Genomic DNA, 22,970 nt, shown 5'->3' with positions numbered 1-22,970 from the left:
TATCAGTCTTCAAAGCCTACCCTTCAAATGCCATTTTCCCATGCATCGGCAAGATCCAACTCCTTTTTTTTTTTACCCTCACTGATTGCAAACAGTCTCCACCAGGTTCCGAAAATGTCAATGACTGTCGCCTTCTTTTGGGCCATTCAGTACGCACCAGTATTCTACACACTGATCTATACCAAGACGTGCTGTACAAATACAGCTACGGAGATGGTCTGCAATTCGATCTACCCGATCTCTTTTCCTTCTGTAACACGAAACACTAGCTACTGAATAACCTCACAGCTGGCCACTGTCTGAAATTTCGCATTGCTAATGCTACAACTTCAGAACTAGCTTAGAGACTCTACAGCTTTACTTATTTCAGAACACAGTCACTGTACCTTTATCTCCAGAGCCTGAGGGAAAAAAGCAGAGTAGACTTTTTATTTTTTTTTTTTTAAATAAAGGCTATTTTTACATGCAAGTATACTACAATTCTTCCCCATCTATAACAATTACAGAGTAAAGGATATCTCATTTAAAACTTTTCAGCATTTATGATCTATCAGACCTTCAACAATTCATGATTATTTTATTGTACCCTGTTTATCCACTGTATATTCAAATATGCCAAGGTCTTCACTGTTACCCTTCGTAATCATTTCATAGGACAGTTATCCTCCGGAAACTTTTATGCAACTTTTCCTTCTGGATTAACCTCTTAATTCCTATTTCAATTACTGTCAGGTACTTGAAGTTATATACTGACCAGCTTAAAGCACGGGGCAGTTTTGTCCCCAGCCTCAACAAAACCATTATTTAACTCCAGGCACATAAAGCCTTCACATTCATGCTTTGTTATCACAGAGTCCTAGAACGGCCCAGGTTGGGAGGGACCTTGAGAGATGACCTGGTCCAGACTTTTGTGGGAAAGGGAGCCTAGATGAGATTATCTAGCACCCTGGCCAGTCGCAGTCAGCCAACAAACAGCTATTTAGCTATTTAAAACCAACCAACCAACCAACCTCTTCTCTCCTATCAGGACCAGTCTCGTTTGTAGCTGCTCGAGGGCAGGGGGAAAATGCTTCTTAAATTAATACCCAGCGTTAAAGTGTCAGGATGTCTGTAGTATTTCTGAGTGCACTGAAAGTCTGTCTCCAAACGACTGGAAGATACCTCAGTATTTGTCGTACAAGGCGCTCGGGTTCTACTGCCAAACAGCAAATTCACTTCAAGGTTACTGACAACTTACACAAGCTTGTGCTTCAGTCAAATCATTTTGCTTCCACTTTTGTCTGTATTTCTAATCACACCAGGTACTTCTGAAGGGTTGTGTCCAATAAAAATCTAGCATTTCAACTAAATAGACTCAGGTTTCACCAGTGCACTGTAATTATTAATGAAGATACTTCCATGAACTACTAATGAAGACTCAGGAAGCCAAGGTCTTTCCTCTCATTTCCCTGCAACAGACTTCTTGCTTCAGAGCACTGCAGCCACTTGCTAATCTTTACTGGTTATTTTACATGAGCTTTAAGAAGAGCTTTCAAAATCTTAGTGCTTTATTAACTCCATATATTATATTATTCCTTTTATTCTTTGATTTTGTATTTTAATTTTAAAAGCACTTACCTGTGTATAACAAACATTCCTTGTAATTTGCAATCTTTTCACGTTTGCACTATATGTTGAATGATTTTCTTCCTCTCTATAGTTGCACTTGTATTTTACTGATGACACCAGTGCTGAGACCCACATGCTTTTCTAACTTTGCAAATCAGTATCGTGGCTGCTCTATTTCAAGCCTCCTCCTCTTCCAGCTGTCACACAAGTTGTACAACAAACAGGTTTTCTATCTATTTTCTACAGTATGCCTGAACGTCAACCTCCCTACCACCACCGCTGGCACAGTTTTACATGACTTGTACGCAAGTGCAACGGATTTACTTGCCTGTTGTATGCTGTCCCCATTAACCATATGAGGTAGAAGTGGCACTTCATTCAGTATCGGCGTAGCTTCTAATGGAGGCGGCTGGTCGGCCATCATGTCTGGAAACCATTCATTGACAACTGCTCACGTTAACCACCTGCTAAAAGAAAAAGAGAGTGCCAATATTAGATATGTCTCTCCTCTCCCCCAAAGAATTCTCCACCTCCTTTACCAAACCTGGTACCAATGTTTCAGAAGAAAAACACAGCAGTGCCCTCAGGACATTGTTCTTTATTTTTTCTTCTCCACAAAACAAACACTTGCACTATGCTATTAACTGAATCCTTTAACGACAGCAATTCGAGAATACTTGAAAACCCAACAGGAAAATACCATCAGACTTCAACACTCCACAACTCTCCCCCAAAGATTTTCAAATCAACTGACTTTAATTGGGAGACAAAAGTTAAACACCCACGTCTAGCTTCATCACACATTTAAAAACTTGTGCAAACTGACAGTCCAAGGAGTCTACAGGGGACCACACGTCACATACCTGCGCTCGGCATAACGGAGTACACCCACGGAGCCCAATATATTGCCCTGCTTTTCATTAAGTACTGCATTTAAGCAATACACATCCTTCTTCCAAAAATATGCTCTTTAAATACATATCATGCATATTCAACTTGACATGCCACGAGTGATGAAATCGGTATGTAAGTGATGCAATTACACAGCAGCATAATTTATGCAGCACTTCATTCTTAAATTTGTAGTTACAACTTCTAAATCGCTTGTACTCCAGAACCTAAGTTTTAGGCCAAAGAATTCAGATACTACATGTACACTGCAGTCCCTGTGATGATCCGAACCCCCCCAAACCGTGCCATTTCTCCCATGTCGCAACATGTCATCAATACAGAAGCCTGACACAGTGAAAGCAAAGCTTAAGGCAACACAAGAGAGCAGAGTACTTTTGTGCAAAAGTCTGTAACTGAGTACCACGGAGAACTGCGTATGGAAAAGTATTGCAGAGTTTTGGGCTTCTAGTGAGTGATCTGTGACTACAATAAGTCAAACTACAATCCAAGTGTTGGTGGCTTTTCAGCGCATAGTTAATTCAGCATCCATAAAAAGCACAAGATAACAGGATACAGGAAATGCTGACGTTTCCTTCTCCCTTCCCATTACCTCCTATAAACCCAGCCAGAAGACACAGTGTGGTTAGGATAGTCCAAGTCATTAAATTTAAAATAAAAAGCAAAATCAAAACAAAAAACGTTCCCCACTCCCAAATCTGTGCACGAACCAAGTCAGTCTATATACAACTGCCAAATCCTCGTTCAGCTCTCCATAACCAGCATGGAAATGAGAGTGTTGGGGGTGGGGGGAATCATTTCTTCATTTCGTTCAGAAAGGGTCGGTAATAAAAGCTGAGATTACAAGGAGCTCTCCTGTATTACCGTTACAAGGTAAAGAGGCTGGTAGCATCCACTGGTAAAACCCATATTCTTTCTTGTTTGCAAAAGCACGTCAAAATAACTGATACAATCACACAGCCGCAAAACAGAGCGTACCAAAATACCCGAGGCTGCCACCGAAACCAGCTCGTTCTGCATACCAGTTGTTTCCCGGGCCTGCTCCAGTAACTAGCTGAAGAGGCCAAATACGACTGCACAGGTGCAAGGGCTAGACACGACCTCCAAAGTTTAAATTTGCATCAGGTTTGCCCTAAATATACTTCACTGCCTTAGCATGTTATTTATTTCCTGAATAAAATAATCTTCCATCCTATTTGTCAGAATTGAATTACCTCAGCCAAGGAAACAAACTCCTCGGACTGTATATAACTATTCCACTTAAAAATACCCGCGCTGTCGCACTGCAGCCAGCATGTTAAAATTAAGGCAGAAGTTTCTTCCACTACACCTCTCCCATTTTTAGAGGTTTAAAGGTTAGATTTAAGCCTTAAGAGCCGTAATAGGAATTCAGTATACACAGGCAGATTGAAAACACTTTATTTTATATATGCATATTGTCTCAATTTCTTTCATCTAAGAACCCCACAGACGACAGAAATTAGCACCGAACATAAAGGGGAAAACCCTTTGCCAAAAAGCAACTACATCTGCATTCAAATGTTCAACTAACCAAAATCACCAGCTGTAGAAAGCCGTGTTCTGAAACAAGTCCCAGTACCACCTGCAATTTTAAATAAACGTTCAAAGTTTCTTTCCTCATCTCCTGCGCTGGCTGAATACAATTCTCCGAGGCTTTGTCTGCATTAACGGGCAGCACGGTGTAGTTAGTACAAATTGTAGAGCAGAGCACCAACATCCACGTGGTTTTTAGAATCCTTAATCTATTGCCGAATGACACAGGTAGTATTTACATTTACACCTACGCACACACGTGCGCTCTGCTTGCTTAGTGCTGTAATGCCACGTTTTTCAGAGGAAGAACTTGGAGTATTAGGACATAACTGTTTTTACACAGTTAATGACAACCTCCAAAAATAGCAAATACAATTTCATGTCTTAGAAGGAATCTCCGTATGGCCAGGGAAAACAGAAGTACCCACGTAAATGAAACCATTTTAATAACTCTTGGGCAGTTTCACCTGGCTCAGAACGCCAACATTTTACCGTACAGCTGGGCTCAGGTGGCTGCAAGTGGCCGAACACGTAACGATAACGAGGAACATCCCACTGCATACTGATGGATCTGCAAAACCCAAGTTTTTTTTGTTTTAGAGCACAGCTTCATTCCTTGAAAACAGTGATAAGAGCAGCAAAAGACAGCGCTGCTCTCAAAGGCAGCACCTCTGCTGGTGAATCAGCATGGGAGTCAAGCCCTCCCCAGTTTAATAGGTAAAACTTTTCAAGGGAAATAAAGCACTCCCACTGAACATGGTATCAATGGGTTCACCTCCCAAAAGTCTCCGTTTCATTCAAGGAAGCAGGTGGTATTTGGGTAAATAAAAAGAGAATTCCTGAAAAGTTATTACATACTCAGCACAGTTTCCTGAAAAAAAAAAACAAAACAAAGAAACAGAGATCTAGCCTGGAAAGCCATTACCGACACCCTCCTACCGCTAGTCTGGGGGGGGAATCCGGCCCTGCCGCCCTCCAGTGCGGCCCCACGACTCTCGCCACCCAAGGCAGCGGCAGGGTAAGCAAGGGACCAAAGCAGCTGCTTCCAAAGCAAAGGCGGACGGCAACCGCAGAGAGGAGACCCCAGGATCCCGAACCCACCTCCATCCCACGGCCAAAGTCCTACCAAGTCTCACAGCTTCCCTCAAACGCTGTCACTGATGCCGGGCATGCTCTGAACCCTTGGTTTTACCCCAAACCAAGTTATCTTGGATACGCAAATCCACGGCCCAAAAAGGAACAACCTACCTATAGGCAGAACTGCATCAAAAAGCTTCTCGGGTCCCCTAAAGCCGGTTTGTTCTATCGCGTGCTGGGTAACAGAGGCTCAGACTGGTATTGTCCAGGGGCTGCTCTTGGCAGCGAGGTGTTTTATCATCACTATTCGCTGTCCGAGCGGCCAGGGCAAAAAAACAGAAGGAAAAAGTGTTTGCACTAGGAATTCGCAGGCTGCATTGATGTTAAAGAGGAGCTAGTACACAAAATCTTAAATTCTAGACTAAACCAAGAAAAATCCCATCTGCAAGCGTTAAAGACCAGGCAAACGTTGTAGTTTTCAGAGTTGTAAAGGAACATACTGAGAATCAGTGAATCATTACGTATGAATCAATAGCCGAGTTTGTAAAGGTATCTTCTAGAGCTTTGTCACCATGCACTGGAGGTTTTTGAGTCAGTATGGAACGAAATAGCTTCATTTTCAGAAAGGTTACATTTTGCAAGGGTACTTCTGGCCTGATTCATTTCTTTTACAGTGGTTTCTATTAGACATCAGCTAAAGGTCGTTCCCAAACTTTGTTTGAGCTGAAGGAGTTCAGCCCATATAGCATGATAGCCATTAAAAAAAAAGAATTGGGACTAATCGTCTCAGAAATAAACCTTCAGAAGCACTGGTTTAGCTAAGCTGGAAGAAGTAATAGTCGACATCGCATTTCTGAGTTCACAGCACTCTACACTGGAAATAGCTTGAGCTACTGCTTTCAAAGATTATTTGTTCAAGACACACGCATCTAAAAAACTGAAATATTTTGTCTTTTCACAACATAAAAAAAAAAAAGAGTACCTTATTTTAAACCAAATAAAACCAGTTCATATTTTAAGAATGTACCCTGAGAAGCGTTCCTGAGTAATTCAACCCTGTGCTAATGTAATACGGTTAATCACGTTAACCGTATTAAAACGAAGGCAATATTTTCCACTGACAGTCTCACACTACAAAGGCTTCTAAGAAAAACAGAAAATCGTAATGACTGGCCTTCCAGAAAACAATTACAGTACACAGCGGCTGTGCCTGACCTCACTTCCTGACATAGTAAAAAATGCCGAGGCTCTGGAAGACTGAGACGTCGGCCTTCCCTTTTCTCCAGCCCAAATTCTTCCCCACCAGCGCTGCCGTCACCCTGGACCCCGTCCAGCTCCCGAGGATTCGCGCTGAACTCTGTCTTCATTGATTCATGCCTACTCCCCTCTCAAGTCAGCGCCTCGGCCGGGAAAGCTGGGCTCTTATTTACGTACAAACCAGTGACGATGCTCCCCAGAGGGAACCAGCAAAGCAAAGGTAGTACCTGAAGTCTACGTGACACTAGGTCACCGCACCTTAAGTCTGGAAAACATCACGGATTCTCGTGAGACATTTTGAAATTAAAATCTAAAATAGTCTAAGATGGTTGCCATCCAAAGTGAAATAAACGTGCAATTGCAGTACACGGGGACAGTTACTAACAAGCGTTCATTAAAACCACGAGGAGCGATGCCCAGGGCACTACAAAGCCTCCCTTCGCCGTTTGCAGCCGGGAACGAGGCGCCACGTTCAACTCGCAGCCCCTTCCACTTGAATGACAACAGAAACAACTTCAAAATTACAACAGAGATCTCTAAGAAAAAGTTATATTTTCCTGTATAAACGCACCACTTCTGTTTTACCAAGAACTCTGGCGCAGTCACCAGTAAACACCAACACCACATCAGCAATTTTTCAGACATGGTTTCTCTTCAGGCAGTAACAATAAATTTGCAACTATTTATGTGCAGGGCATGTAAAAACAAACCAAAGTTTGTGTATTCATTAAGTGTGTTTTATAGTACTATACAAAATAAAAAAAAAGTCAGATAGTGAAAAATTAACTTTTGCATTGGAATTATATCCTTTAATCATACTAATAGAATATGAGATGATTTACTGTGCAAATGTGTAGCAGTATCATGTATTTAGCAGGTTTTAGAAATCCTGTTATCTCATATGAAAATGTTTTCCTAGTATATTAAAAATCTCTCTCCAGAAACTGAACGGGGGGAAACACTGTAGAGAGAAATGGATCAGCTTCATTCTACTGTCCAGAGTAGAAGCTGAACAGATTTCATAAAGAGTAAAAAAACCCCAAAGTTTATAATCCCACACAGAAGCAATCACAAAGACTGTATTTTCATTACAGTAAGTGCTGGATTTAATATGAGAAAGTTCCTATTCCAAGGAGCTTGTTACTGAAATGGAGACTTTTTTTTATAATACAGCATGCCCGAGTTCGAAAGCACACCACCGTGCGCAGGAGCGAAGGGGAAGTCTGACGGAGAGCTCGAAATTCAGCGCAGACTTCCCAGATTTCTAGGGTCAGCGCCTTGTGCAACCTTCCCCCCCCCATCGGGTTTATGTTTACTGCAGGAAGTAAACTCCTACAATATTGCTATTTATTAAATATTTATACAGTATTGTACAAAAAACCTAACGCTTTAATTACACCTTTTTATATTAATAGAATTACTAATTAGTATTTTTTATATATATATTTACTCTGTTTTTATATATTATATCTGTTTTCTCTAAGTGGGGGAAAAAGACCCCAATCTCATTACAAGCAACATTCTTCATTAGTCTCTTGTACCTTTGGAAAAAAGTAAAAAGCAACATCTAGAACTGGATCCGTGGACACACACATACACGAACCTCACGTACTGTGATTAAGAAAATGTTGAGACACTGCCGTGCCTGAAACACCAGAAAATCTCTTGCAAACTGAGACTTCCAAGTTAAAAACACTCTAACTGTCAGTTAAATTTTGCATCAGCCACCTCCAAAGGCTGGGTCTACTGTTGTTCTTTTCAACAAACAAAAGTTGTCCCCAGCCTCAGGCTAAGGAACAGCCCCGCCGAAAAGATCGAACCTTATTTATGGATTCTAAAAAACCCTCACCCCTCCAGATTTGAAATTCATGCCCCACGCAGTTTTGAGGTAGGAAACATTTTGGGGGGAAAAAAAAAAAAAAAAGATAGAAGCTACCCTCTCCCACCCAAGTTTTTCAAATAAACAGTATTAACAAGGTGTTTAAGATATCATCCCAATCCTAAAATAGTTCTCCTCTGCCGCAGGACCACACAGGAGACGTTCTAGGTGGATTGGTTTACTTTTAGCAAGATTAAGGGAGAGAGAGACTTAACAGAAGCTCAGTTACAACTTTAGCTCTGAAGAGACCACCATCGCTCCATAACAGTCATCTGTTCAAAACTAAATACGTGTTTTGATTAAAACGTTGAAAACAATTTATAACGACACCCAAGTGAATTTGTCTGCACCATCCTGTATGAAGCCTGGCTTCCAGCCAGAAGGGCGCCACGACTTCGGTACCAAAAACGTTCTTCGTGACGTACCCAACAAACGTGCTCGGTCCAACAGTTTTAATACTTACAGCTGTGAAAAGCCCGATGCCGTTTTGATCTAGGTATTGCTAGGACCTCGCGATTATGACCTAGGTGAGGTCTGTGACCCGAGTAAAACAAAAAAACTCAACAAAAAGCCCTCCCCAACTCCACAGACACGTAGCACAAGGTTTCCATGCTCTGCACCAAGCGTTTTCTTCTAGAAACTCGTTTAAAATCTTTTTCTCTTTCGCCATCTAAAAAAGTGCCAATTCCAAAACATTTCTCCGTGTTTTCCAACAAGTTTAACTGTTACTTAAATGCTTATTCTAAAGGAGTGCTAATAGTTTCCCCAGTCAAACATAAAAGCGACCACAAGGCGTTTATCACAGCCCGGACAGACCTTCTGCCCCCCGGAGACCGCCTGGGGACCAAACCCATCGGGCCACTCGCCAGAAGGACCGCTAGGAACTTCCCAATTGCTGCGGAGAGCTGGCTGGCTCCCGTGGCCACCGACAAGAATGACCCATGCAGGGGCAAATCAAGGTGTAAACGCTCTGTAGGAGAGCAGGGAGGGGGGGGGGGAGGAAGAAAGAAAAGCAACTAGCAAATTACAGATGGACACTTTTTTCCTAAAGACGATTAAATTAAGTATTAATGCTTATCTCTCGGGGTACTGCGAGACCTGACTGCCCACAGAAATTCTCCCTGAAGGAGGAGTAAGATTGAGATGGAAAGCCCTCGTATCATGGACACCAAAACCACCTAAAACCGCAGAGAAACAGCAGATACAACCTAGTAAGACACATGGGAACTCTGACATAAGTGATAATTATCAACTTTCATCCTCCATTACCAATCTGGATCAGGTTCCCGATGTGCCTGTGCCAGGAAAGGAATAAAAAAAAATTGCTTCCCTCCACCCTCAAATAGAAACTACACCAGCAACTGCCCATAGCACTTGAGAATTATTTTCTAGCCTGAAACTACATCCCTCAAGCCTTGAGAGCTCTGCTCCCTGGGGACAAAAAAGGCAAACGCAGAGTCTGCAGGGCAGCGCTCACCCTCGAGGGTTACACGCACTTTCCCAGTGACTGCAGAACTTCTTGCTGCTCTTCAGACGAGAAAGCCCGCTGTTCAGAACTGTGAGCTGGGAAGAAAGTATCTGCCAATGCCCGGAGTACACGAGGTTTCACTTGATTCGAGCTGTTATTTAACAACATGCTCACTGGTCACATTAGGGCCATGCCTGTCCTCTTAATTATTCATTTATGAGGCTTGTAAAGTTTGCATTAACAGTTTCTATAATGCAAACATGACATTACTTTTAGATAAATATTATCCCCTTCATTGCTTTAGTTATTTTACATCTTTACTCTTACTGCCAGAAAAGCAGAGTCATATCCTAAGCCCTTGTGTGCCGCTGCTGAAGTGACCAGCCCCACAAATCCCAAGCCAGCAGCTCCTGAAAGGTCCTATTCCTGCTTCCAAGAACTGAACACCTCGAAGGAGTGAGTCCTTAAAGTGTTTCATTCTTATTTCAGCTTTAAAAAAAACTAACGGGATTAGGATATTTTCCAGCTGTATCGATGTTGTTAAAAAAAAAAAAAAAAAATTAAACGCCAAACTGACCGCTTCTTTCCACCGGCTAGGAAGATGACATGCTCTGGCATAAGCTAAGTTGCTCATTTTTACTGCCCTAAAGTTACACGAATCATGAAATTTTCAAGCTTATATGAAAGAAGCTTTTAATAAATGCAATGTAACAACGTATTTATTTTAAATATGATTTTCTACACGTGAAACTGTATCCCCTGAATTTCAAAACATTGTTCTGGTTGTCCAGGCCTTGAAGGAAACCAGTTTATTTACACATTAACAACATATTACTGAAATTCTATACCCAAATGTCTATCTAGATCAGTTAGAAGTTACGGAGGTAACAGACACCACGGTTCATTGAAAAGTAATTCCCAAAAAAACTTCTGACCAGAGTCACAAGAAGTAGAATGCACTGTTGAAATGAAAAAAATGATAAAAAATGAGAAAGGAAAACCCTACAAAGAACAAAAGCAGCGACAGCGTCCTCTCAGGTCTCATGGCGCAGCCGTAACGTTAACAGTGGTAAAGAACAGCTGGGAAGCTAACAGGGTATTTCTTTACAAATAAAATACGCACAGCTCTAGAAAGACAACCCTATACTCTTAGGAGCACAAGCCCTACTACATACCTGAAAACGTGATAATGCAGTGATGGCCACAGAGAAACCCTAAGCAGTCAGCAAAAAGGCAGCTGGAGTTTACACCTTTAAGTAACTACAGATCTGAACAGATGAAGGAAAATGTTTAAAACCGTGCCAAGATGTACAAGATGGGAACTGCAAGTTTCTACAGGGAGTGCACGTGCTCCAAGATTCTGAAATTCAGGTTAAGTATCTGGATAACTAAAGACAATTCTTCCCTATGGGAAAAATTTGGTCTTGAAGTGGAACGTAAAACTGAATCCATTTTATGATAATTTTTTCCCCTCAAAAGAATCAAGTTCTGCTCATTTATTTACCAACTTTCTTCAATTTCAGGGGAAAAAGTTCTGTTTCAAAGAATGGAAACAATCCAAAGAAGTGGCTATTGTACATGCAGACAAGTCCACCGCAGCAGGAACACACACTCCATAGCACCTTGTTCATCTGAGTTTCCTCCCTGTAGCGAGGAATACCTAGCTCATAGCAAGGAATAAATATCTAAGTATTTTTAAAAGCTTTTCTTACCATCTTCAAGTAAGAGCTGGCTGAGGACCATCCAGCAAAGTGGCAAATTGAGGCGTACCCTGAGCTTGGCTGGCCTATTTTGTCCTACGGGATGTATTTCCAGACACCAAGCGTGCCGCGCTGCGTGCTGTGCAGACGTGGAGGTCAGTACCGAGCCAGTGAAACCTCCTGGGGCTATGCCAGGGAAGCACCAAGCCTCGGCCGTTTCCGTGCCAGCGCTGCGTAGTACCGGTCCTAAATTAACCTAGAGAGCATCGTGGAACGGCAGACGCATCCACAAAGTTGGTACGGCTGGTGCGATACAAACAAGATCGGATCCAAAGGTTATTTTCCAAACGCTTGCTTTCCAAATCTTGAACAACAATTTATTTTTTATTTTAAACTTGACTCTAAGAGAGAGCCATCATCCAGACGATTAAAACCAACAGTAACAATGCTATTTCCAGGAAAGGCTCCCTACCGCGAGGCTGGTCAGAGCACTCAGTTGTTGTCTAATCCAACAAAACAGAAGTAATATCAGGACTTCACAAGATCAATACAAGCAGGAGTTTTCTTTCAGGTTTCTGAAGGCACTAAGGAAAATCAGCAAGGGCTGATTTCCCACTCGCTCTGATTCAATCTGCTTCTGTGAATCAAGTGCGCTTGATGTATGCTGTCAACGTATGGATACAAACAAGCTTTTTAATTTAAGAACTCTCTTACACATCCTGACTTCAAAAACAAGCATAAAAACACAGCAAAAGCAAAGAATTTCTTCAAATTGTAAGAGATTATGCAAACTTCAAGCAAGGAAGAATTATTTTGATACGCAAACTGAAGACTGTTTTCCTTGCGCAACACGAGAAGAGGGTCAGGTTGTAATGCTTTAGCTGCGCAGCGGATCAAATTAGTCTAGTTAAAACAGGTTATACTTAAACCAGGGGCTAAAACACACCAATAAATTACTTCAATTACCACATCTGAGCAGTCTCATGGTAACGGACCATGTGCATTTTTTTAGTTCATGGAAAATGCAAGGTAAAACGCAAGTATGAGCTCATACGCATGAGGTTTAAGCAAACACACGTCACCCAGCGGTCGTGACAGGCCGGGAACATGCATACAACCATTATCACGGTTCAGCTGACGTGTGGTAACACACGAGAATAATTCGCTCCTATGTCTGAGCTTGAAATATTTTTTGGTAAATCAGTTAACCTGCTACAAGTTTGGGGATGTAATCACACCTTTACGTAAGAACATAAGTGTAAATTACCATAGTTTTGGAGAATTTAAGGATGACAGTTTATGTATAAGTTTTTATAAAGTTTATATTTTAAGAAATCTAGGCATTAAAAAGCAAAATGACAGTTTACAAAACACCAAAAAGTTGTTTACATAATATCTCCCAAGACTGAATAATGCTTCTAAATAATTATCACCCCTGACACTTTGGAATGGATGAAAATATACATATTGGTAAACAGATTGAACCTCCTGCTGAAAGCAGTCATTCTGGTCAATACTAACACGTCCCCTCTTGCAGGTACTTAAAGAGTACTCAAGCTAGTTACATCCACGCAAATATTGAAGGCTGCCTTTATTCCCTCACGTAGCTGCAGCATGATGAACCCAACTGGAGTCATACATGAGTGGTACGGATCACTAGTTTGGAACACTTCGGTACTTCACACAGCAGAACTGAAAGCAACTGATCCCCGTTAAAGAGATACCAATGTTGAAGCTATTTAATAAAGGGCGCTAAACAGCAGATAAAAATACTTCATCCAAATTTATAACCCCCATATTTAACACGGTGAAACGATTTTCCTCCCAAAATACCTGTTCAACTCGGGAGACTATAACATGGTGACCAATTTTTTTTTCTTTATATCTTGTAAGAAAACCATCTGCTGACTGATCTTTGGCTCACAGGACACTTTCGACTTTTCTCCCCAAAGACTGGTTTTGTACTTACTTAGGTAGTTTCACATCACATTCTATTCTACATTGATTAGCTACCAGTCAGTCCTTTACTTCATTTCTTCTCTTGCATTAGGCAATTGCGAACCAAATATGAAAGGGCTTGGGAAAACGGGGTGAACTGCTCTTCACAAAGGTGAGACTAGCATATTACACTTCAATTTTGGTGCATAGTCATAACATGAAAACTAATTCTTCATTAGAGGGGACCCAACCTCAGCAAAAAATACACCCCCATCACAGAAAAACTAAAATCTGCTTGGATGCCTTTCAATTCGATAAACAGCACGTTAGCTGTGATGTGACGCAAAAACGCGATTTCATCCTCTAACCCGGCTGACGCGTGATTGCTTTCCTCAATGCCGCAGTCGCGTCAGGCTAAAGAATACGCTGCCGTCAGCTATGTCTGCAGCCAACGTCACGCATACAGGGATCAAAAACTCGTCAAAGGACAGGCTTAATTAGTGACTATATAATAGTTATGTCGTATTAATGGATACCCATTTTGAGCAGTATTAACAACTGCTCTCTTCTAATCCACAGGTAGACCGTGAAACATGAATTCAGACACATGGATTTGAAAGATCAAGGCCTCCACCAATGCAACAGGTGGTTCTATACGTAAGCGGTCTTTTTAGAAGCAGCTTGATGATGGTCTTCAGGACATACGCCAACTCTCTAAAAGATGAAACAACTACTCTATGTCTTCTCATCAAAAAAGTGATTTCTGATTCACAAATACTTTACAATGCATCTGCTTATCCTCCCCCTGTGTAAAACACACTGTTCTGGCCAACAGCTTCCAAAACTTATCTTTACTTTTGGCTACTTGTATTTTTAAGAATGCAATTGCCATGGTTTCCTAAGGGTCTTGCAGTACTGTACATCAGAAGATAATTCACAAGAATTTTCGTTAAAAAAAAAAAAAAAAGCAAGCTGGAGAATTCTTGCTCTCACAAGTGCCATACAGATGGCAATTTTCCGACAGATTTCTTTCCGCTTTTCAAGCGGGTCAGTTCCGTGACCTGATCAATTCCATGACTGAGGAGCTCAATTCCATGAGCTCCAACTAAAAACAATGCATCTGAGTAAGGCCACCTAGTCGGTCACTTATCAGCATGCTACCACCCACTTGAGCTGTTCTCTACACAGGAAATGCGTTTCGCTAAAAACAGAGTTTACTTTCTTTATCCAAAGGCCAATTGCAAGTCTCTCTAAGACAAAACTTCCAGCTAAGGCGGTGGGGGGAAGAGAAAGAGAGAAAGTAATGTGAAAATAAAGATAAGGTTGCTACCTTATGAGGTCAATGATGTTTATGTGGAAATACTGAACCTCTTCTTACCTCAAGAATTCTAACAGTTCTTCCTTCCTTAATTCATTTTTTACATTTGATAATAAGTTATCCAAAATTTTTTTCCAGGGAAAAAAACCACAGGAGTCCTAAGTTCAGAAGTATGGCAAATACTTTTATATTATTTCTCCTTAAAGTGCTACTTAAAGACTTAACAGGAAAAAATGCTTCATAAAATCTGGGAGAATAGTAAGTTATGTCTAATTACCGTTGACACTCTCCTGACTTGAATCTGCTCCTGTTGATAACTGTTACGCGGTCAGCGCCTGCTGTAGTATGAGCAATGTGCTGTGCTGTCCCTCAGTCTTCTTCCTGCAGACAAGGAAAAAGTAACAGTAATTTTTTTTTTTTAGTGACTCAGCCAAGCATAAAGTTTTAAGAAAAAAGGTGCAGAAAACAACCTACATTCAATAAAACAGCAAAAGACATCAGAGAACAGCCAATGATTAACTCCACCAAACTCAGCAAATAAAACCCAGGGAAGACTCCACTGGGAAAGAAGCAGAAGACCTTACGCGGCCTTCTTGCATTTATTCAGTAGGTACAGAACGCAAAACCTGACAACTGAGTAAACACTGCACACACATTTAATGCTGTATAAGCCGAAGATGCTCCATGGCTTGAGCTATGATCTAAACAGTGAACGGTAACTTGAACGCTATGAATATGGTACCCGTATGAAGCGCATTCTGTGGCAATTAAGTGTATTTACTTAGTTACCTACTCAATGCTCTATTCGTCTCTATGACAGTAACGATGAAAATAAAAATCCATTTCCAAAAAGTACATTAATGTATCCGAATTTGAATTATCATGAACATATTTACCCTCTGATAGGGGACATAAAAAAAGACATAAATTGTACAATCTGGAAAATACAATCACAGTTTACTGTTATGGGGCAGCACAGCTTTATTCTAGAAACTGTTCCACCAAAGATGCTCCACCAGGAGAAGGTAACGAACAGCTTCAGTAGTCACTGAAGCCATTCAAGATGTTATATTTAATAACGTAAAAATCATCATCTTCCTCAAGCTACTGGATCCGGTACCAAACTCCAGTTCCTAAACCATTTGCACATTGAGGATTATAAATTGCACTGGTTTGGCTCTCCAAATTTAGGAAGTCCTTACAAATATTAGTCAATTCCCAATATAGTTTTTCCTAAAGATGAGGCACGGGCACGTACGTTCCGCAGTTTTACTGGAACACTCCAAGAGCTCGCCGAGGCAGTTTACAGCCCAAGCTGGCTAACTTCGCACTGAGCCAGCCAGCAGAAGCTCACCGCTTCCTCCAGCAAACACAGCAGATCCATTGTTATTTTCCCCAGAAAGGTGATACTGTCTTCAAGCCGCAGATGTTTCTGAAGTCACAGCCTAATAAATGTTCCTCCCGAACTACTTCTCATAAGTCATGGGCAAAAAAAAAAATAGAGAGCATCAGGCCCCAATGCTGGAGAAGTGAATCTTGAGTAAACGGAGGCATTTTCCACATCAATCAAGACAGCGGGAACAATAGCAGATTTACATTAAGACTAAAACGGACGAAGGGCTCTGAGCCAGTGGTCTGTCTTTGCTGGTCAATACACAGAAAGGATTGTGTTAGCACCACTGCAAGAATAAATTATCGCTGCTTTTACAATAAGCTCTTCAAGAATGCAATAAAGAGTTCAGTGTGTGCTCCTCACTCAGGAATCCAAAACTTTTCAGTTTGCAGCAAAGATAACAGCTGAAAACTAACCATCCTGACCTTGGTAAGCGTCGTGACAACTCGCTAAAAACAGGTGAGAAAAAAAAAAAGGTTACATCTCTGATCTGCACCAGCCTTGGAACCAGAGCAATAAGCAACCACAACTTTAAATACTGATAGTTCAGACCTGATCGTTTTGAGATAGAGCAAAATTAGAAGTGAGAAATGTAATTTTTTTCCCTAAAGTCTCTTGACTGTTGCAGTATTACTGAGGTTTTCCCATCTGCTTTCAGAGATAAATTTAAACTTCTCTGATTAAATGAAATGATGACAGGAAATTAAGAAAATATGTAACTAGGGAAGCCATTCTTACAATATTTCATACTGGCTTATGACTGTGATGCAGAATATTGTAAGAATGCTTTCCCAGTTGTGTATTTTCTTAAAAGTTACAAGCTTACAGTTTGACAAGAAGTCTTCCAAGTTGGGGAAATAGCAGGTCATCAAATAAAAGTGCCAGTTTCAGTCTTCTGAGCTTAAAACGTGTCTTTTAATTTGCTTGAAATTCACCCACAGGGATTCCAAAACCTTTTTCATTAATGGGGGTACAGATGGGTCTACGGATACATACATAGTACCGCTCCAACGCCCTGCCTTCCCACCCGGGGCTGGCCAAGGCCAGGCACTCTCTCTTGCGAGCAGAATGCTGGAATTTTTACTGTTTGCACAGTACATATGAAATCTTGTTTTTTAAGGACTCACCAAACCTTTCCTAAAAATAAACATAAAAGATGAAAGATTGTTGGTATGGGCGTGACAACCCACACAGTCAACGCGATGCAAATGCTAGCCTCCAAAAAAACCCAAACAAAAGACCTTTAAAAGTGTTGTATAGAACATCTCCATTCAGCTTTGTTGCAAATTTGGTTTCAGCACAACATCAAAGAAAGATGCAGTTTGTGATCAAGGGTTGTGGCAGGAAACGCATTTGTGTAGACAAAGTTATCTTTATTCTCTCTAAAGGTGAATGCGCTAGGAGTTATTGTTCTAAACTATTCCAATTCCTCAAAACCATTGGCAAGTAAGACGCTGTAGTAAAGTTAACTACCAAATTTTACAACCAAGAACAGCTATTCTAATATAACAGGAACGAAAACAGCCTGCAATACGTATCTGTGCAGATACAAAGCGCAAGAAGTTGAAATTATTCCATTTCATTGTCAAAGCGCCGCTTAATTGCGGTTAAGGCCAAGTTTTTCAAAAGCTTGCTGCAACAATACCGAGCCTACAACCGAGTGAGCAACTTGTAATAGCTTGCTCCAGGAGACGTTTAAGACGGTCAATACGAGTCCTGTTTATTCACAGGCTGCTGCACCAAGAATCACAAACTCAGATCCAGGATACCAATGAACACAAAGTAGCTTGCTCTCAACTCAGCTCTACAGAATATCACGATTTATTTGATCCTAGCTAAGAACGCATTATTCCCAGACAACAGCAGCACTCCAAAACTTTCAGGGATTCGGAACACAGTAAGGTGAAAAGACCTAAAAGAGAGGACAGTGTCAGAGCCGGCTGTTTTTCAACATGCATGATTACACACACGGAGCCTTGAGAAAGTCAACGTCTTTCCTATTTTACCACCTTATCCTTTTTCACATACAAAAAACAGGGAAAGGAATGCAAGTGTGGGAAGCAAGTCAGGTTTTGCTTCTTACCCACAAAGATACTGAACAAAACACAAAGTACTTTCTTCTGCACTGGATATTAACTCCAAGGTCAATTTATTGGCTTAAAATACAGAGAGGATGCTTCCTTGGTTAAAACGCTAATCTGAGTCTCAGGAAATCTAGATTCAATTCCCTGCTCACCACATACTTCCTGTGTGACCTTGGGCCATAAATATTTCGGTGCCTCAGTCTTTCCATCTGCGACCGAGATAGTATTTCCCTATTGAACCAAGTGTCATAAAGATAAATACATTAGAAGAACATCAGGAATCACAGACCGTAGCATACGCGTACCGGGCTACTGAAGAAGTCATCTGCAGCACTACTGGGTGTCAATATTCACAGTTAGGCATCAGGTAAAGCAAGGAAGGGCTGCCGATGTTAAAAACGTAGCTACCGCAGAACAGAAAAGACATGAAATATTCAAAGAATGGACAGAAATTGAAACCTCAATTATGAAAATAAATGAGCCTTACAGAAAGTTTCCATCGTTCCCACAAGAAGTCTGAGCAGTGAGTTTTAAACAGAAACAAAACCCAGAACCCAGCTGAGAGCGAGCTGCTCCAGGAAGCAAATACACCTGCCAGCGGCGCATTATTACCCTGTTTTCTGAGATTATTGCGATGGGCCGGGCACGAAGCGCCTCACATAAGAGGCGGCGGAGGGGCTGCTGGGGCTGGGGGCCAGGAATCCCTGGGGACTCTCCCCCAGCCCTCCCTAGGAAAGCAACCCCAGGTTGCCGAAGTCAACAGCCCTTTGTCAGAGGCAGTAAATAGGACGGCGCTGAAAAGCGGTCACAGTGGGGTCCCCACCTTTGCTGCTGCCCCAAGGCAGAGGGGGACAAAGCAGAACGGGGGGAGGGTGAAAGATGGTCACCACCCAAACACTGGATGACAGGACTGACCTCCCCCTGCCCCGACCCCAGGAGGAGCTGGGGGAGGTGTCTGGCACTCGAGCTGCTGATCAGCCAAGGGGAACAACTAGAAGGCTACGTGGCATTTGCAGGCAGCGGCTCCGGCTGCCGAGGAGGGAGACCGGGGAGGGGGGGGAGGCGAGGGGGAAGATGGGGGGGGCCACGACTTCAGATCTCAACCCCCTCTCCTCCGAGAAACAGAGGAAAACGGAGAGGAAGGGGGGCAGAGAGAGCGGGGAGGAGAATTTGTGCGGTGGGGAGAGGAGCGGGAACGGGCGGCGGGAGGCCGGGGAGCTCGCTGGCATCAACCCCACCCGGGGAGGCACCGCGGGGCTCGCTAGAACCAGCCGGCCCCCCCCGCCCCGACCGCGGCCCCGCCGCCACCCCGGCCCCGGCCCCCCCCGCCCGGGGCTGCCCCGTTACAGCGCGGCCCCCGCGCCCCAGACCCCCCTCTCCCCGGGGCGGCCCACCCCTGCTCCTGCCCCGGCTCCCCCTGCCCCACACGCCGGGCCGCCCCCCACCTGCCCCGTCCACCCCCAAACCTGCCCCGTACCCCGGGCTCCCCCCCCCCCCGCCCCTCGCCCTGGGAGCCCGCTTCTCCTCTCCATCGCCCCACACCCGGCTCCCCCCGGCCCCACACGGCGCGGCCCCCGCCGCCCGCTCCCCCCCGGCATCCCGCCGCCTTTCCCCCCCTCCAGCCCCGCCTCGGCGGGCTCCGCTCCGCTCCCCACCGCGGGGCTCCGCTCCGCTCCCCGCCGCCGGCGAGTGGAGCCGGCCGCCAGCTCCTGGCACTGCCCACCGCGCCTTGGGCGGGGAGCGCCGCTCTCCCCCGGCCCGGCCCGGCCCGGCCCGGCCCCGCCGCCCTCTCCCGCCCCGGGTGGGAAGCGGGGGGCAGAGGAGCCCGCGGGAGCGGCCCCCGCCCCGGCCCCGCGGCAGCACTGACCGTGCGCGGCGCCGCAGCCCCTGCCTCAAGCCCAGCGCTGCCGACCGCCAACCGACCGCTCCGCCATGATGGAATGCGGGCACTGCGCCTGCGCCGCCGCCGGCCGGGGGCGGGCGGGCGCGCCAACCACAGGCCGGGCCGATCTTCGTCTTCAGCCGCCCGCTCCCGCGAAAAGAGGCGCGGGGGGGCGGCGGGGGAGCCCGCAGGTGGCTGGAAGGCCCCGGCCGGGCGGGAGCTGTGGCCCGCGGGTGCCCGGCGGGGGACGCGGGGCTGGGGCGAGGGAGGGAAGGCGGCTCGTCAGCGCCGGGGTGGCACCGGGTGGCGGCAAAGGTGCCAGGGTGGCCGTGGCCGGCCGCCACCCGCCGTCCCGCCATCCCGCCATGGCCGCGTCCCCTCAGGCGCCCCCGCGGCCTTGTCGCTCTGCGAGGGGCTCGGCGGCAGCGTCCTGCCCGGGCACCGCCTGTCACCCCCGTGGCACGGCCGGCGCCGGCGTCCGCGCTCCGGCTGCGCCGCACAGACCCGTGCCCGGCTCCGGCCCGGAGGTCGGCGGCCTCCGCCCCGCCACCGTGCCAAAACCAGGACAAATGTGGTGTTTTATACATTTTATACATTCCATCTCCCCCCAACCTAGGGGGACCGGTGGCGCACGCAAAGACAAAAGGCCCCAACGCCAACGCTGCGTGGTAACACCGAAAGCGTTAACGCTGGTGACCGCCAGGCGCGAGGGGTGTTAGCCCGCCATTGGAGCGCGCCAAGCGAAGGCGGCGAGGTCCCGTCCCCGGCTCGTCAACACGAGGAGCCGCGCAGCCCCCTGCTCCGCGTCCGCTCCCACCCGTCGCCGTCGGAGCATCCCGAGCCTCCGGGAGCATCCCGAGCCCCGCTCCGAAAAGGATCAAGGGCTGAAAAAACACAGCGCAGGCAAAGAGCCCCTCTGGCACCTCCATCTCCCCCGGCGATTACGGCAGCAATGCATTCTCCGCTCTTCGGCTTCTTTCCACCGGACAGTTTGCACGGATACGTTCCCGTTACTGCGTTTTGAGCAAGTCTGCGGCACGTTTTTCAAAGCTGTGATTTAAGGGGTGTTTTCTGCACGGCACGGGAGGCGGCTTCTGTGTGGATGCAAAATAAATGTGACAGCTGTGCTCTTAAACAAGCTCCACGAAAACTGCGGGTCACGGCAGTTTAGAAGAAAAAGGTCAAACTCAACATTTGTATGCAAGCTGTATAACATACATATAAAGAAACTAACCTTTTTGGATGAATGTACATGTGTTTACCCCTGGACTGATCTTAGGTGTATTTGTAATTAATATAGGAAATTTCATAATGAATGGAAGAAATTGTTCCTTTATGTCAGAGAATTTCTCTCTGGGGACTAGTGGAAGTGGTTGATTTGCCACGCTGAACAACCTATGCTAAACAGGACTAAAATAAATTCCCATCCATCTTTTTAAATAAGCAAGCACCGTTAAGGAAGGCCAGAGGTGGTGGTGTCTGCTGGATTTCTAGGCCACTTATAACTTACCTTGTAAAATAAATGCCACAAAAACACCCCGTGTAACTTTAAAATTAATTTTCCTCATATTGGCCCATAAAATGATGAATATGTTCTCTGCAGATTGGTAGCAAACAGCGAAAGAACAGATAAAACCGTCCTCAGATTGCGTCTGTGCGTTCGGCACTTGCTGAAGTGTTGTCCCTGTCTTCTCTTTTGTTGCATTTGATCCTCTAGCTATTACAAGACGTCACTAATGTTTTCGAATTTTACATTGGGTTTACATTTGTTTTGGGGAAAAAAAAACAAACAAATGCTATCATTACGCTTTAGCATCACTGAAAATGTACATTTGGCGTGGAATAACGCTGCTGGTGCATTAAAAGATGGTTTTTGCAAGGAGCCCGTTACCGTTTCATCCTGTGCTCTCTGTTGTTACCCCCGTTTATTTAAGCTTCTGAACGCACGAGAGCTTCTTTGCCTGAACACCTCATTGTAATGCCCTTTGTGATCTGAAAAGCAAAATCTGGTAGCTGGATCGATGGCCAACTCCAGGTGGAAAAGGCAGGGGAAACCTTTCCCTCTTAAGGAGATAACTGGGAAAATCCCTGTCGTGGTCTCTGCACTGAAATTTCCTCTTCTGCCTACCTCTTCCAGGAGTTTGACTGCAGACGGGTGACTGCTGGCCCGATTCTGGTGCAGAAAAGCAGCAGCTCCTACTTTTGCCCGGTGGAATGGTGCGGATCAGCACATCCCATCTTTTATTATGGTTGAAAAGAAATTAATAATTCCTCATGCCAATAAAATAGATTGAAATCTTCAGTAAAAGACTCAGAGGAAAAATAAGGCATGACTCAAAACAGAGGGAGCGGCTTACTTTTGTCACTAATACTTAGCTCTTTATTTCGTTGACAATTCTGAAGTGAAATTCTTTCATTCCAGCTCGGATTTAAGGCTTCTCTTCCGAAAAGGTAGAAGACGAGTCCAGCATGGGACTCAGGGAATGCAGACCTGCTTCTGCGTTATTGTGCTCTAGGAACAAAAGGTTGGTTAATCATTTCACCTTTGAGAGAATTCCTGGAATCTTCAGCACTCCATCTCAGGAATCTTATAACTCCACAGGCTCTAACTAATCTGCAGAGAAGCGTATCTAGTGCCCCGGGGATTTAATTTCTGAAGTGAAATATTTGTGCTTAATTTTGGGGAGATCCTCTGCAAGAGACCCATCAGGATGCGATTTGGAAATTTGAAATACGTTGCATTAGATGAATGTCGCTGCTGAAGGCAGCAATTCAAGGACTATTTTGACTTCGCAGGCTCAGTATTTATTCATTGCCAGCTAAACCTTAAAAGTTATGACTGGTGGTGTTGTGTGAGATAGGAAGGTCTGATTCCCCGCCATACCGTGTCTGATATCCAGAGT

General features: G+C 44.5%; 1 protein-coding gene across 2 annotated transcripts in view; it reads right to left on the bottom strand.

The window, feature by feature from the left end:
• LOC104012844 (fibronectin type-III domain-containing protein 3a-like) overlaps positions 1-20,147 on the bottom strand; it is a 48,875-nt gene extending 28,728 nt beyond the window's left edge. The window contains exons 1-3 of one of the 2 annotated variants that reach the window (XM_087749184.1): positions 20,053-20,147; positions 14,986-15,089; positions 1,937-2,075 (exon numbers count right to left, since the gene is read on the bottom strand). In XM_087749184.1, the coding sequence (XP_087605310.1) occupies positions 1,937-2,032 (96 nt within the window). In that variant the 5' untranslated portion in view covers positions 2,033-2,075; positions 14,986-15,089; positions 20,053-20,147. The remainder of the gene's footprint in view (positions 1-1,936; positions 2,076-14,985; positions 15,090-20,052) is intronic. The other variant, XM_087749185.1, reaches the window with a different exon arrangement.
• Between the last annotated feature and the right edge of the window lie 2,823 nt (positions 20,148-22,970).

This window comes from Nipponia nippon, unplaced genomic scaffold, assembly GCF_047370975.1.
Source record: "Nipponia nippon isolate SJK-2023a ecotype South Korea unplaced genomic scaffold, ASM4737097v1 scaffold_12, whole genome shotgun sequence".
Classification (NCBI taxonomy): domain Eukaryota; kingdom Metazoa; phylum Chordata; class Aves; order Pelecaniformes; family Threskiornithidae; genus Nipponia; species Nipponia nippon.
The sequence above is the reverse complement of the archived record's forward strand: the minus strand, read 5'-3'. Positions and strand labels throughout refer to the sequence as shown.